The sequence below is a fragment of the Agelaius phoeniceus genome, chromosome 8 (assembly GCF_051311805.1).
Source record: "Agelaius phoeniceus isolate bAgePho1 chromosome 8, bAgePho1.hap1, whole genome shotgun sequence".
NCBI lineage: Eukaryota > Metazoa > Chordata > Aves > Passeriformes > Icteridae > Agelaius > Agelaius phoeniceus.
Window position 1 is genome coordinate 19,227,680 of NC_135272.1, and position 12,499 is coordinate 19,240,178.

The following is a 12,499-nucleotide window of genomic DNA, read 5'->3' on the forward strand; positions in this document are numbered from 1 at the left end:
TATCAAGGCAGCTAATTCCCCTTTTGTTGGTTTGGAAGTAAATTAATGATTGAGTTTTGTAGTAATAATGATGCTTGCATGTTCTGTCAAGCATACACATACACACATATACAGAGATACCTGTAGTTCATATTGATAAAAATTGAAATTATTTGCCATGACCCCTGTAACTATAAGGAACTTAATCCACAAATAAAACTGGTGATACAAATACAAAAATATTTTTAGCTTACTGATCAGGACTTCTTGTCTAAAGGGAGTAGGGGTGCTGCAGTGCTGAGATGTCAGCCTGTGATACCAGTGGGGGGCAGGGGTGCTGCCTTGGCACTGAGGTTGGTTCCCTAGTCCTTATGCAACCTGGGTAATTTCCAGCAGTTTCCATTGTGTGGGGACATTGGGAGCAAGCCTAATGGGCTCAGCTAAGCAAACAGTTGCTGAATTGATTACAGTGATGTCCATTATCAGAACCTTTCACTCATTAGGATGTTCTGATGAGCTGAGAGCTAAAAACACAAGCTTAATAATGCAGCTGAACTGAGTGCCATGTCCTTAAAAGTCATGCTGAGAATAACTGCATTGCCAAACGAGGAATGAGCAGTCTTCAATTAAAGAAAGAAAAGGCAGTTGGGAGCTGCAGTTGATGTTACGTATTTCCAAAGAAGCTTTCATTTCAGCAGTGACAGAATTTGAAGAGCCTTTTTAGGTTTTCATTTAAAAGTGAGCAAGAAATGCAAAATGTCATAGTTTGAAAGTTTATTAAAATCTACTCTCTTTATTTAATTTACACTTTCCTTCTGTGATTACTGGCTCATCAGAGCTTATGCCAATATGTAAATTTCAGTTTCTACAGGGAAAGGGTAATTGTTTTGAAGGCTAATTGGTTTTTAATTTGTTTTCTGTGAAGTGGTTTTTTAGCTAATGCCTCACAAGGAAACACTTTTCCATAATTTTTGATTAAAACATAGAAGAATGGTGGTGTTTGTCAGTGTTATTAATAGGTGTCCTGAAACACTGAACCCTCTCAAGGGGAAATATCTTACATAAAGGATCTTTCTGCTTTTATTGGAAAACTTAAGCAAGTTTTGTTTACATTTCATTGTGACGGTGGTCACAGGGGTCTTAGGATGAGGGAAGAGACATAGATCTGACTCCATGTTTCAGAAGGCTTGATTTATTATTTTATGATATATATTACATTAAAACTATACTAAAGAATAGAAGGAAAGGTTTCATCTCAGAAGGCTAGCTAAGCTAAGAATAGAAAAGAATAGAATGATAACAAAGGCAGCTGCCTCAGACTCTCTGTCTGAGCCAGCTCACTGTGATTGGCCATCAATTCCAAACATCCACATGAGACTAATCACAGATGTACCTGTTGCATTCCACAGCAGCAATCGTTGTTTACATTCTGTCCCTGAGGCCTCTCAGCTTCTCAGGAGGAAAAAATCTTAAGGAAAGATTTTTAATGAAAAAATGTCTGCGACATTTCATTTTATTAAGGTCTGAGAAGCAGCTTATGGTTAATTTGTCCCATATAGTTAAGTTAGCTAATTACACATCAAGTGTTTCATTTTAATGCCTCAAGAACACAGTAAAGAGTAAAATAAAATCTTGAGTGATTTTTTTTTTACCTTGTATATAAAGATATTAAAATGTTTTTCTCTTCTGAAATTTTTGTAGCGAGTGGAGAATGGTGACTTCAACTGGATTATTCCAGGAAAATTTTTGGCTTTTAGTGGACCACACCCGAAAAGCAAACTTGAAAATGGTATGGTGTATGTTTTAATCCTGTGCTATGATCTTATTTTTCCAGCATGTAAAACCATCATAGCAAAAAAGCAGAAGATAATATAGGATTATAGATCAGTTTTTATCTTCAGAAGTAATCATCCAGTGAGCATTGTATATATGCTCATAGAATTTAATTCAAAAAGTTTTGGAATTCTTCTTTGCCAGAAGAATTTCAATTGTTCTAACAGTCAGTAGCTTTTCATCCTGTGACCAAGTGCCTGAGAGACTCGGGTCTCTTACTGTCCTCCTGGAACCTGACACCTGGTACAGTAAGTGTGCAGAACTAAAGGTGAGTTGCACTGAACACAGAAGGCTGTGTTAAGAGTTTTGTGACACAGACCAGGAAAGACTGTTAAAAGAAGCTTGCCTTTCCTACTGAAGATACTTGGGGTAATGTGAAGAACCTGGGGAATGTGATTCTAGTGGAATAAAAAAAAACAAGAAAAAATTGACTGACAGGAAAAGGAGAGATTTGGTCCAGCTAAAAGGAAAATCAGTCACTTAAAAAGAACCCTGATGGTAGTATTTAAGTTAACTATATTATTTGTGCCATGTCCTGTTGTTTATGTGAGCATATTTTCTGAACACCTACCTGCCCTCCCCATCCCCTTCTTCTGCTCTCTCATGTTTCTTTTATGACTGAAATCCTGCTGGTTACAAAGCAACCACTGAAAATTTAAACAAAATCCAGAAAGAAAATATTCTGGTTGGTTTGGGTTTCTTCCCTTATCATTGTTGCAGCCCTTTCTTGCAGAATTTTTTTCTAAATTTACCTAAACTGTTCCATGGAATTTGGAAAACCTGTGTTTTATTTTTAACATATATAACTGAAAATTATTAAATTAATGCACCTAAAATCCAGTTATGAAACTGGAAATAATCCTCTCCTAGGTGATTGCAAGTACACATTGCAAAGCTGTATTTTTCTAATTATCTTGTGATTTGAATTGCGCTTAGTAATGCTTTTATGACTTGTCCTGAGCAGCTGTCTTGTGGTTGGTCACTGACCTCCCTCCCTGTCCCCCCATCTTTATCTGGAGGATTCTTTTGTCTCTCAACTGAGAATCAAGGCAATAAAGCTCTCTTACTTCCCAGTTGGACAGGAATATTTTTGGTACTGCAGTTCATCCTTTGACTGTTACTCTTGTCCATAATGTAGATGAGCAATCTGTTTTCCATAAAAACAGTGTTTCCTCTTCAAGCATGCTTTTATTCTTTGATCTGCAGCTTGACTCTAGATAAACAGCTGTTCTGAAATGCTGAATTCATACACGTCCCCAGATTTATGTACAAATCCCCTTGCAGAGAAGAATGGGGGCTTAATGTGAGACAATACAGTGTTTCACATAGATTCTGGTTTAACATTTTGTCTCCTAATAGTTTTTATTAAAAAATGGTCTTAATGAGCATTTTTTGGACAATTTTTTTATATCACTTAACGTGTCTATTCTGAATAAAGTATTAAAGCATTTTTAGTATTAGTGTGTTTATTATTCAAGAAGTTTTCAGGGGCTATTTTGATTAGTGGGATTTTGAACTTCATGAACATAGGATATTAAAATATTATGGCTTTATTTTTTTTTATAGGTTATCCTCTTCATGCACCTGAAGCCTACTTTCCTTATTTCAAGAAGCATAACATCACAACAATCATAAGACTAAACAAAAAGATTTATGAGGCAAAACGCTTTACTGATGCTGGTTTTGAGCATTATGATCTGTTCTTCATTGATGGCAGCACACCAAGTGACAGTATAGTCCAGAGGTTCCTGAACATCTGTGAAAATGCTGATGGTGCCATTGCTGTTCATTGTAAAGGTATGTGCACCTGTTCATTTCTGACTGAAGTTCAAAATAAGTATAAATCCATACAGTGTATGCCAGAAATACAGCATTTAAGAACACTTTCAGATTGTGAGAGTAATAATGCTTTATGGTGCTTGACTAAATATATGCCAAATATTTGTTATTTTCCTGTGTGTATGTGGTCCTTACATCCTACACTGTTATTTGCAGGAACTGACAAATCTGTTGTTCATTGTTCTGTGGGGTTATTTAATATGACTTGAAAACTTGAGATTTAGTTGATGCAGGTTTCTTTTTTGCATTATGCTTTCACAGCATTATGATAATTGGCTAGGAAATGCAAAACACTAAAAGGTTTTCTTTGTGCTTTTTGACTGTTCTACATTTTTCTCTGGTGTATGAATTCGACGTTTCAAGTTGATGTGAGTTATTGTGATGCCAGCATTTCAAACCAGCCTAATTCAGCAAACCAGCCAGAAAATGCACAAAACATGCTTAGTCAAGAGAGATTAACAAAGGCTTTTAAGGGTTCAGCTTGATTTGTGTTTAGAGTTGTGTAAGGACATTGTGGAGACAAATGTCTTGCCTGATCAGAAGCAAGAATAGCACTATTCATAATTTTCCCATGAACAATAAATATGCATATCAAAGATAAACAGGTTTATTTTCCAACAAGTTGTTACTGTTGCTAGAACCCAGAAGGTCTGGCATTGATAAGCTGGGAATCCCCTAATTGGCTAAATAAGAGTATAAATCATTGAGTTTTGCAGCAGGAGGTTGTTAGTAAGGTATTCTCCAGGCTTAGCTGCTAAAGGAATATGACATACTTGGTAGTGAGTTAGAGATGTGCTTTCTACACTGAAGTATTTTTGGTCTTTTGTCTGACCATTTAGTAAGCAAATCAACAATCTTGATCTTTTTTTGTTTTTATACCACCCTAAATAATCCTCTACAGTGTTAAATCAACAGTTAACTCAGGCCTAACTCAGGCAGAGTTATATTGCAGAGATGTTCTGAGCACAGCTATTACTCTAGAAACTGTCTCAGATGAGATAGAACAGCTGATTGAAAAGGATTGTAATGGGAAGTTTGTACATTAGCAGAATGTTGGAGGAAAGAAATGAAATCAATACTTTGCCTTTTAAATCAGTCTTCAGAGCTTGTCCTCCAAGCTACAATTATGGACTCTCACTAGCTGTGAACATCTACCTTCATCCTACCTAAATCATGTTCACTTTCAAAAAAGTCAGTTAGTGGTTGAATGTAAAGAGCTTGTAGTGGTGTATGGAATTGTCAGCAGAGATGTTTGGCTGCTTGGGGAGCCAGAACAGTTGGACAGTTCATTTGGACAGTTGTTGGTGCATAAACAATAGCAGGCTATTGTGAGACTAAACTGCAAATACTGTATTTGTGGGAAATAAGGTTTAAATGGGGAAACACTTTACTAGTACATGAGACACAGAGCTAGAAAGAGATTAATTCTGACTCTTTAGTTTAAGATTTTACTGATAGTAAAAGCTAATTTCTCTGTGTCTCTTGTTGTCCCCTTAAAAACAGGATTAGTGTGGGATTGTTTGGCAATGGGTAAAATGTTTTTAAGCTATCGATATCTAAAATTATACACTGGTCAACAGTCATTGATCTTTATATAGATAGCAGTGAACAGTTTTATGTGCTGGTTTCACAACAAAACTGATGCAAAAAGAAAAACCCACTGAGTCGCTCTCTGTTGAGATGTGACATATTTGCACCGTGGGTTTTAGGTACTTGTGCTGGCCTCTCAAAGGTGCTTTGATTATGGTTTTTTACTGGTATCATAAATATGAAATTGGTATCCAGCTTGATCACGGCTTTTTAAAAAATATTGGCCTTTTTTTAAACAAAGTTTGGAGTAGAATTTTTCAAGTGCCACAAGTGATTGCTCTTTTAAACCTTAACTTTTCCAAAGTATCAAAGATTTTTCTCTGTATCTACAGAGCATTGAAATTGAATTATGTGATAAATGGGACACTTACTCAGAAATTATTTCTTCAAATACTGATACGGTGAATAACATTGCATAGAAGTTTTCTTACATCCCATACTTTTATTTGATAATTCTGGAATGCTCATCCCTTCATATGTGGCTGTTGATTCTTGTGTTTCTGCAGCTGGCCTGGGGAGAACAGGAACACTGATTGCCTGTTACATCATGAAGCACTACAAGTTCACACATGGTGAAGCCATTGCTTGGATAAGAATATGTCGCCCAGGCTCTATTATAGGACCCCAGCAAAACTTCTTGGAAGAGTATGTGTATATATATATATATGTATATATATGTACCTTCTTTGCTCCTCTCCATCCCTGTCTATCTTGCACTGTTTATAGGATCTAATTTGTCTACTGACACTTTTAAGTTATTGCCTGTTCAAAAGATTTAGGGTTAGTTAATAGGGGATTGAAATCTGAATTACTCAGAAGCAGTCAGCTTCTGTGGAATTCTGTGCATTTTGTCCCCTTAGAGGGACGCAGGGCCTCAAGACTGAATGTTTTTGTTTTGGGGAATTTAGGAGTTAGTCAAATGTGTTGGAAGTGGACAGATGTGGACAAAAGATGAAATTGACAAATAGGATTTATTAAATATTATCATTGAAAGAACAGTCTTTAAATACTTTATATACCCTCTGAAGTGCTTACCTTTTGCATTTATTATTGAGCAAGCTTAGGCAGTTGGCTCAGAACCATTAGCTCTGAAGGTTTGCTGTAATATTTTGTTTCCAAACAAAGGTTTCCAGTGGAAGCGTATTCTGATGTAATTCATCACTGTTTTCCTCTTTGTTCAGTGTAGGAATTTAATATTGTTTCAATAGTATGTGATAGGGTCTCAGTTCTTGGATGGAACTAGCAGGACTGGTACCTACCCAGCAAACTTCCTTATTGAAGAATAATGCAGCCTCATCAAAAATCTGCTCTGCCCATGCACATTGTAGCAAAGAAAGTGTTATTATTTTTATCACCTGTGTGAAGTATATATTCTTTCAGTTTCTAAAAATTGATATTAGAGTCCTGGTGAACTTTACATGACATCCACTTGCAGTGCACAGGTCAGCTGTAGTTTCACTGCACAATATCTGTATCCAGAAAACTCACACTAATAAGTTGCAAAGTTCTGTATCATCAGTTATGCCACACATGATGTATATAAAAACACTGCTTTATATTATTTTTTAAGTTGTGTTTTAAGAGCTTTAAAATATGACTGCAAATTCCTGTTTAGTTAACCTCTTTCCCTAGAAGGATTTGAGAAAATGAAGTCTTAGTACTGTTATGACTACAGACTAATATGGTGATTCTGGAGGGGGTTGTTTTTTTTTCTTTTTTTTTTTTAAGTTTTGAGGTTTTAAAATTTTTTGTGCTAGGCATGTAAATTTGTTTCCAGATGATGATGTGCAGAAGATTCAAATGTTGGCAGTCTGTAAGGGTGGCATGTTTTCATATGGTTTTTTCTATGTTTGCAACGTGCTGATGCAAATGGCTTTGGGTTTGTGTCCTGAAGGAAGCAAGCAATGTTATGGAGGGAGGGAGAGCTCATCCGATCAAAGCCGAAACAGGGAGGAGTCGCCGATGGAAATATTAACAGAGTTCTTTGTGGCTTAAATGACATTTCCATCACTGATAACCTGAACAAAGCACCAGACTTGGATCAGTTCAAAGAGGTAAGTGTCCTTAGGAAAAATTTCAAATAGATTGAAGTTGAGCTTTTAACAACTAGCTATAGATAATTTCTAAATATTTTTAGGACATAATTAGAACAAATCTCCACTTAATAAAAAAGATCAAGTAATATTTAAAACTGTTACAGGTAATTTTTCAAGCTTCCAAAAGTTTCCATTATTTCAAGTCATTGTCTCAGGATTTTCAGTTGTTTTCTTGAGCATGAAGGAAAAAAAAAGTCAGTTTTGCTCCTGGAAACCAAAAATCTGCTTATTCCAAACTTTTAACTAATAACAATGCAGATGTGTATAAATGTCCAACAGACTTCTTGAAGTAAATAAACACTGGCATTAGGCTTGAGCATCGCGAACTTTGAGGTCAGGTTCTGCAAAAGGTCAGGTTCTGCAGAAATGTTTTATGTTTGTACAGCAGCACATTTCATGTAGCAGCACTATGCAAAGAGTAGTGCCATGTGTGCAGGAGACACATGGAGCAGCCTTCTGGGCTCTGATCTTTGTGAGGGGAGACACTCACTGCTTTCAAACTACACTGCTCCTGGGATTTGATGGATTCCCTTGCTTGCATGCTTTTCTTTCGCAGAACGATTCTGAAGACAAGGATGTGGAAGCTCAGAATGGGATGACACAGGGAGATAAGCTGAATGCCTTAAAAAGTCGTAGACAGCCTTGTTCTGCTACAACTGGAGCTCTCAGGTAGTTATACCAGTCTGAGGTCATTTGCAGTTTTAAATTCTGCCCATGCTATCAGATCCCTGTGGCAAGTACATGATCTTGTTTAAGGCAGTGGTACTGCCTGTACCACCTTCTGAGGTGGAAACTTCTCCAGGTATGTATCTGTTAGTTGCAAATTTGGATTATTAATATTTTTCTTCTCTCCTTTTTTGCCCTCTGCCTTCCTGTTTAGGGATGCCTTCTTACTGTGTAGCAGTAAAAGATAATGTAAAAAATACTTCAGAACTTTAAAATTTATATCTAGTATTTTAGAACTTACGACTTGAACAAAATATTCTTAATCAAACTTGGTCGTCTTTCTTTAATTACTTTTCTGTACTTCTTATAGAAATTTAGAATTTTTCAGAACCAATAAAAATGTGAACTTTGAAATTAAACCTGGAGTAACTTTCTGTTCTTTTACTGTAAATTAAAACACTGATTGTCGATAAGTCTAAGTTTTATTTTTATATTTTAAGCCAACCTGAGACATACAGATATGATTTGGCAGAGGGGAAAGGTTTTTAATCCTCAGATAAAGATTGCTGCTTTTATTTCTTTAGGCTGCAAGACATGAAACTGAACACCTGGTCAATATCACAACCCTTCAGGTACTGACTTTAAAATTCTAGTTCTAAACCTATACCACTTGACTAGGGTCTTAATTTTCAGTGCTTTGGATCATTGCTTATCAATTGATGTGATCACTATTTGTGATATACAAAACTTCTGAGCATAGGCAGGTAACAAACCTTTTTAAACACCTACAAACTGGATGCTTTACCCCAGTGAATCTAAAATACAATATGTAAGACAAAATTTCTATCATTATCAAGCATTAATACTGAAAAGAGCACATTATTTTCAGTTTTGTGATCTGAATTTTTGAGTTGGATTTTTCCAGATGGCTAGCATTGGAAATGAATGTTTTACCCTTTGTTGGTGTGTAATTAAAGCTGCTCAATGTCATTTTCCTTCGGTGCTTGTAGTTGGAGATCTGTACCCAAGTTTTTTCATCCTTTAAGGTCTGATTGTTGTATCCCCTGATCTAGGGTTAGAGAAAATTAATTGTTAAAATTAGTTAATGTAGACAGCCATAATAGTAACAATTTGAGTGGTCCAGTATAACATACATATGGCTCATTATCAACACATGAAGCATTTTGTCATTAAGAATTCCACCTAGAAAGGGCTGCATGTTCTGTGAAAATTTTCATTTGGAAATGATGCTGACCTCATGAAAGCTACAGCTTTGGGTTTTTCTACTCATACTTGCTCTATAAGCTCAAAAAGTACTCATAATGAAGTTTACATTTAGAGTTCTAAAATTTATCATAAAACTTACAATAAATCTATAAAAATGGACACTTGGCCTTCATTAATTATCAAGGTGAAAAGTAGCTTGTAACTTTTTAATAAGGTGCAGCAGGGGAAATACTTGGAGTGGATATCTGGAAAGTTTTTTTTAAAAAATATGTTTAAGCAGGAAAACTTAAGTTTTTGCTGTTGAGTTCTGAGACTTGAGAATTCACACTTTTCAAAATACCAATCTATGTACTGATAGATTATATGTGTGGGAGATGTATATTTTAATTATAAAATCTAGCTTCTCACTGGAACTCTGCACTCTTTTTAGACTGAGTACTTCAGGTGGCACAGAAGGATCCATGTCTCCTCTGAAGGCCTCCAGAGTGATGGCAGTCACTTCACCATCTGCAGAAAGAATAAGCAGAATTTCCACGTCCTCAGGCTCTACATTTAAAAGGTTTTTTTTTTTCTTCTTCTCATTTTGGTACAAATGCTTGCAGTATCCTGCAGTGGTTGTCAGCACATCTGCAGCCCATGAAGTGCTTGCTCTTCTTGGCTATAAGAAGACTTCAATTTACTTACAGTGATTTGCTGTTCCACTAGCCAAACTTTAGTTGCCTACAGATTTAAAAAACAAGTAAAACCCAAAATCTGTCCTACTGATCGGAGTTTTATACAGATTGTACCATCAGAAACAGTACTGTCTTGTTCAAATGGGTTGGCAAGGTTTCTTTCACTTATCTCAGTTTACAGATGTTTTGTAGATATTCCCACTAGTCTATATACTATTACTCTCAGAATATGGAGTGGTAATTAATTTTTTTATGAACCCTTGATTTATTACTCTTTAGCTCAATTATAACTATTGTCCTAAGTAATTATATATATTAAATGACACTCAGAATGATTGATGCACTTTTAATAAATATGTGCACAAATATTTGCCTGAACAGAGTAACCAGCCTGAGGTATTTCAGGACACCCTATTTCTAGTCTCAAATTTTGTAATATTACTCCTTGGTTACTTGAAGGCTTGCTATCACAAAACTGATAGCAAGAAACAGAGGAGGAGTTCTTAAACTGTTCCATGTATACAAGCTACTTCAGTGTAAATCAGACACTGCTGACACCTTTTAAGACCATCTCCTGCATGCATGTGTGCTTTGACAGAGGTGAAAGCTGTCCATGGTGTAGTGCTTGAATAAGCAAAACTTGGAAAGCCCTTACAAAGAATTCTGCTTTTTGTTACTTAGGAGCTAGAAATGAACCTGTGTGCAAACACAGATTATTTCAGAATGGTGTGTGTTATTCACCTAATGTCTTCTGAATTGTCTGTTACATTTTTGTATTTATCTCTACATACCTTGTGAATATTTTTTCCCTGCATGTGTTTCCCATTCAGCGTTTCCATAAACTCCAGACTAGCCAGTTCTCTAGGGAACCTGTATGCTGCTTCAGATGGTGATGAGAGCAATGAGACATCATCGTCCTCTAGGACAGGTTTTACAGTAAGCCATATCTCCAGTCACCTGAATGGCAGCTTGCAGCTGCCACACAGAAAAAACCATGAACTGAACAACAACTTATACAACAGCAGTAGTGGCAACAAACTGAGCAGCCCAAGCAGTTTGCACAGCGCCGTGACAGATGAGTATGCACCAGCCTTCCTTTATGGGTCTTACAGCTCCTCCAGCACCATACCAGAGGCCATTCCTGTAAGTCACAGTCACAACAGCACTTTCAGGCAGCTCACTGATGCTTTTCTTCCTTGCTTCTGTGAGCAAAACTGTTGCAAAAAAAAATCTTAACTCAGCATAATTCTCCAGCTTCCTCTAATGTTTCTGAACAGCACCTTTGTCTGTTATCTATCATTTCAGCTGCTTTTTTCCCCATCTTTTCTAAGCATCTGTTACATGGAAGCTTCATGAACATATATTGTGCCTGAACTTTACATCTTTTCTGATAACTTTTTTTTCTGGACCTTCTTACCCTTTAGATTTTATTTCAAATTATCTATAGCAAAGTCTATAAGTTAATTATGTGTCTTCATCTTTGTGCAGTAATAGATTTTAAGAAGCCTTTATATGTATCTTAGTAAACAGAAGGTAGAATATCATTAAAGACAGGGCTTATTTGAGCAATTAGTGCTCTTGATGAAACCTACTCCTTTTCTAGCACCAAATATGGAAAGTATTATAAGCAAGATATTTCCGATGGTCCCACATTGAAGCTTTCATTCCTCAACAATTTCGCTGCATTGGGCTTATTTTGTGCTCTTTTTCTGTGTAAAAGAGTCTGTATAAAGAGGATGTACAAATAAACTAATGCAACTTGAAAGTGTTTCTATACAAAATGTAGAGAAGAGAGACTAGAGAAGCTTCAGTTATGAAATCAGAAACAGCTTCATCTATTCTGGGGAAAAAATAATCATATCTACTACTATAAATTTAAAACCAATTTAAAATACCGGATTTCCAAGGATTTGATAGCCTACTAATTATAAAAAATAGTACACTGTTTTTAATACATTTTGTCTATGATTAAGGGAGCCTGTCAGCCTCTCTCGACTAGTTCTGACACTTAGGATTTTTATTTTTTTACTATGTGGAAATAAAACTGGCTTTGTGTAAAATTAACTTCAGAGTATTGCGCATCGCTCTTCTGTTTCCTTAGCACTGATAAATTGTTTCATATAGAGAAAGTTCTGGTGTTAGACCTGCTAGTGGTTTTGGGTGTGGTGAGTCTGTCTAAAAACAGCTAATAACATTCATTGCATGTACCTAGGATGTCCTGCCAAAGGTCATTCATGGGCTGTGTTCTTTTCTTCCTGCAGAAGTGGAGGACCTACCCTCTTGTTAGCAGCTCGGTTGTGGCACCACTCACAGTTCAGAAGCCACATCTCTGTAGCTTGGGAGTATGAATTGCTATTTCTGAGGATAGATGACAATAGGAAATAAAATCTCATTATTCCATTGTGGAATTAAATTGCATGTGTGACTGAAATGTAATCTCTATAAACAGAACATTGAAGTTAGTTGAGGGAACGTGATTCTGTATTCTCTAACTCAGTGACTTCTTCCTACTGTGGTAGAATCTGCTTGACTAAAGCAGCTCTTCAGAATACTTGATGCTTTCAGACTCCTTGTTTAAAAAACTTCAGCTTCTTA

The 12,499-nt window shown here is 36.2% G+C and overlaps 1 protein-coding gene across 4 annotated transcripts in view; it reads left to right on the plus strand.

Moving 5' to 3' along the window:
* Nucleotides 1-12,499, plus strand: part of CDC14A (cell division cycle 14A) — a 49,909-nt gene that overhangs the window by 28,649 nt on the left and 8,761 nt on the right. For 2 of the 4 annotated variants that reach the window (XM_054638845.2, XM_077182158.1), the window contains 9 exons: nucleotides 1,681-1,768; nucleotides 3,379-3,609; nucleotides 5,748-5,886; nucleotides 7,136-7,295; nucleotides 7,894-8,006; nucleotides 8,588-8,635; nucleotides 9,661-9,789; nucleotides 10,735-11,047; nucleotides 12,166-12,317. In XM_054638845.2, coding sequence (XP_054494820.1) covers nucleotides 1,681-1,768; nucleotides 3,379-3,609; nucleotides 5,748-5,886; nucleotides 7,136-7,295; nucleotides 7,894-8,006; nucleotides 8,588-8,635; nucleotides 9,661-9,789; nucleotides 10,735-11,047; nucleotides 12,166-12,252 — 1,308 coding nt within the window. In that variant the 3' untranslated portion in view covers nucleotides 12,253-12,317. Of the gene's footprint in view, nucleotides 1-1,680; nucleotides 1,769-3,378; nucleotides 3,610-5,747; nucleotides 5,887-7,135; nucleotides 7,296-7,893; nucleotides 8,007-8,587; nucleotides 8,636-9,660; nucleotides 9,790-10,734; nucleotides 11,048-12,165; nucleotides 12,318-12,499 lie in introns of those variants that run through there. The other 2 variants (XM_054638846.2, XM_054638847.2) reach the window with 2 other exon arrangements.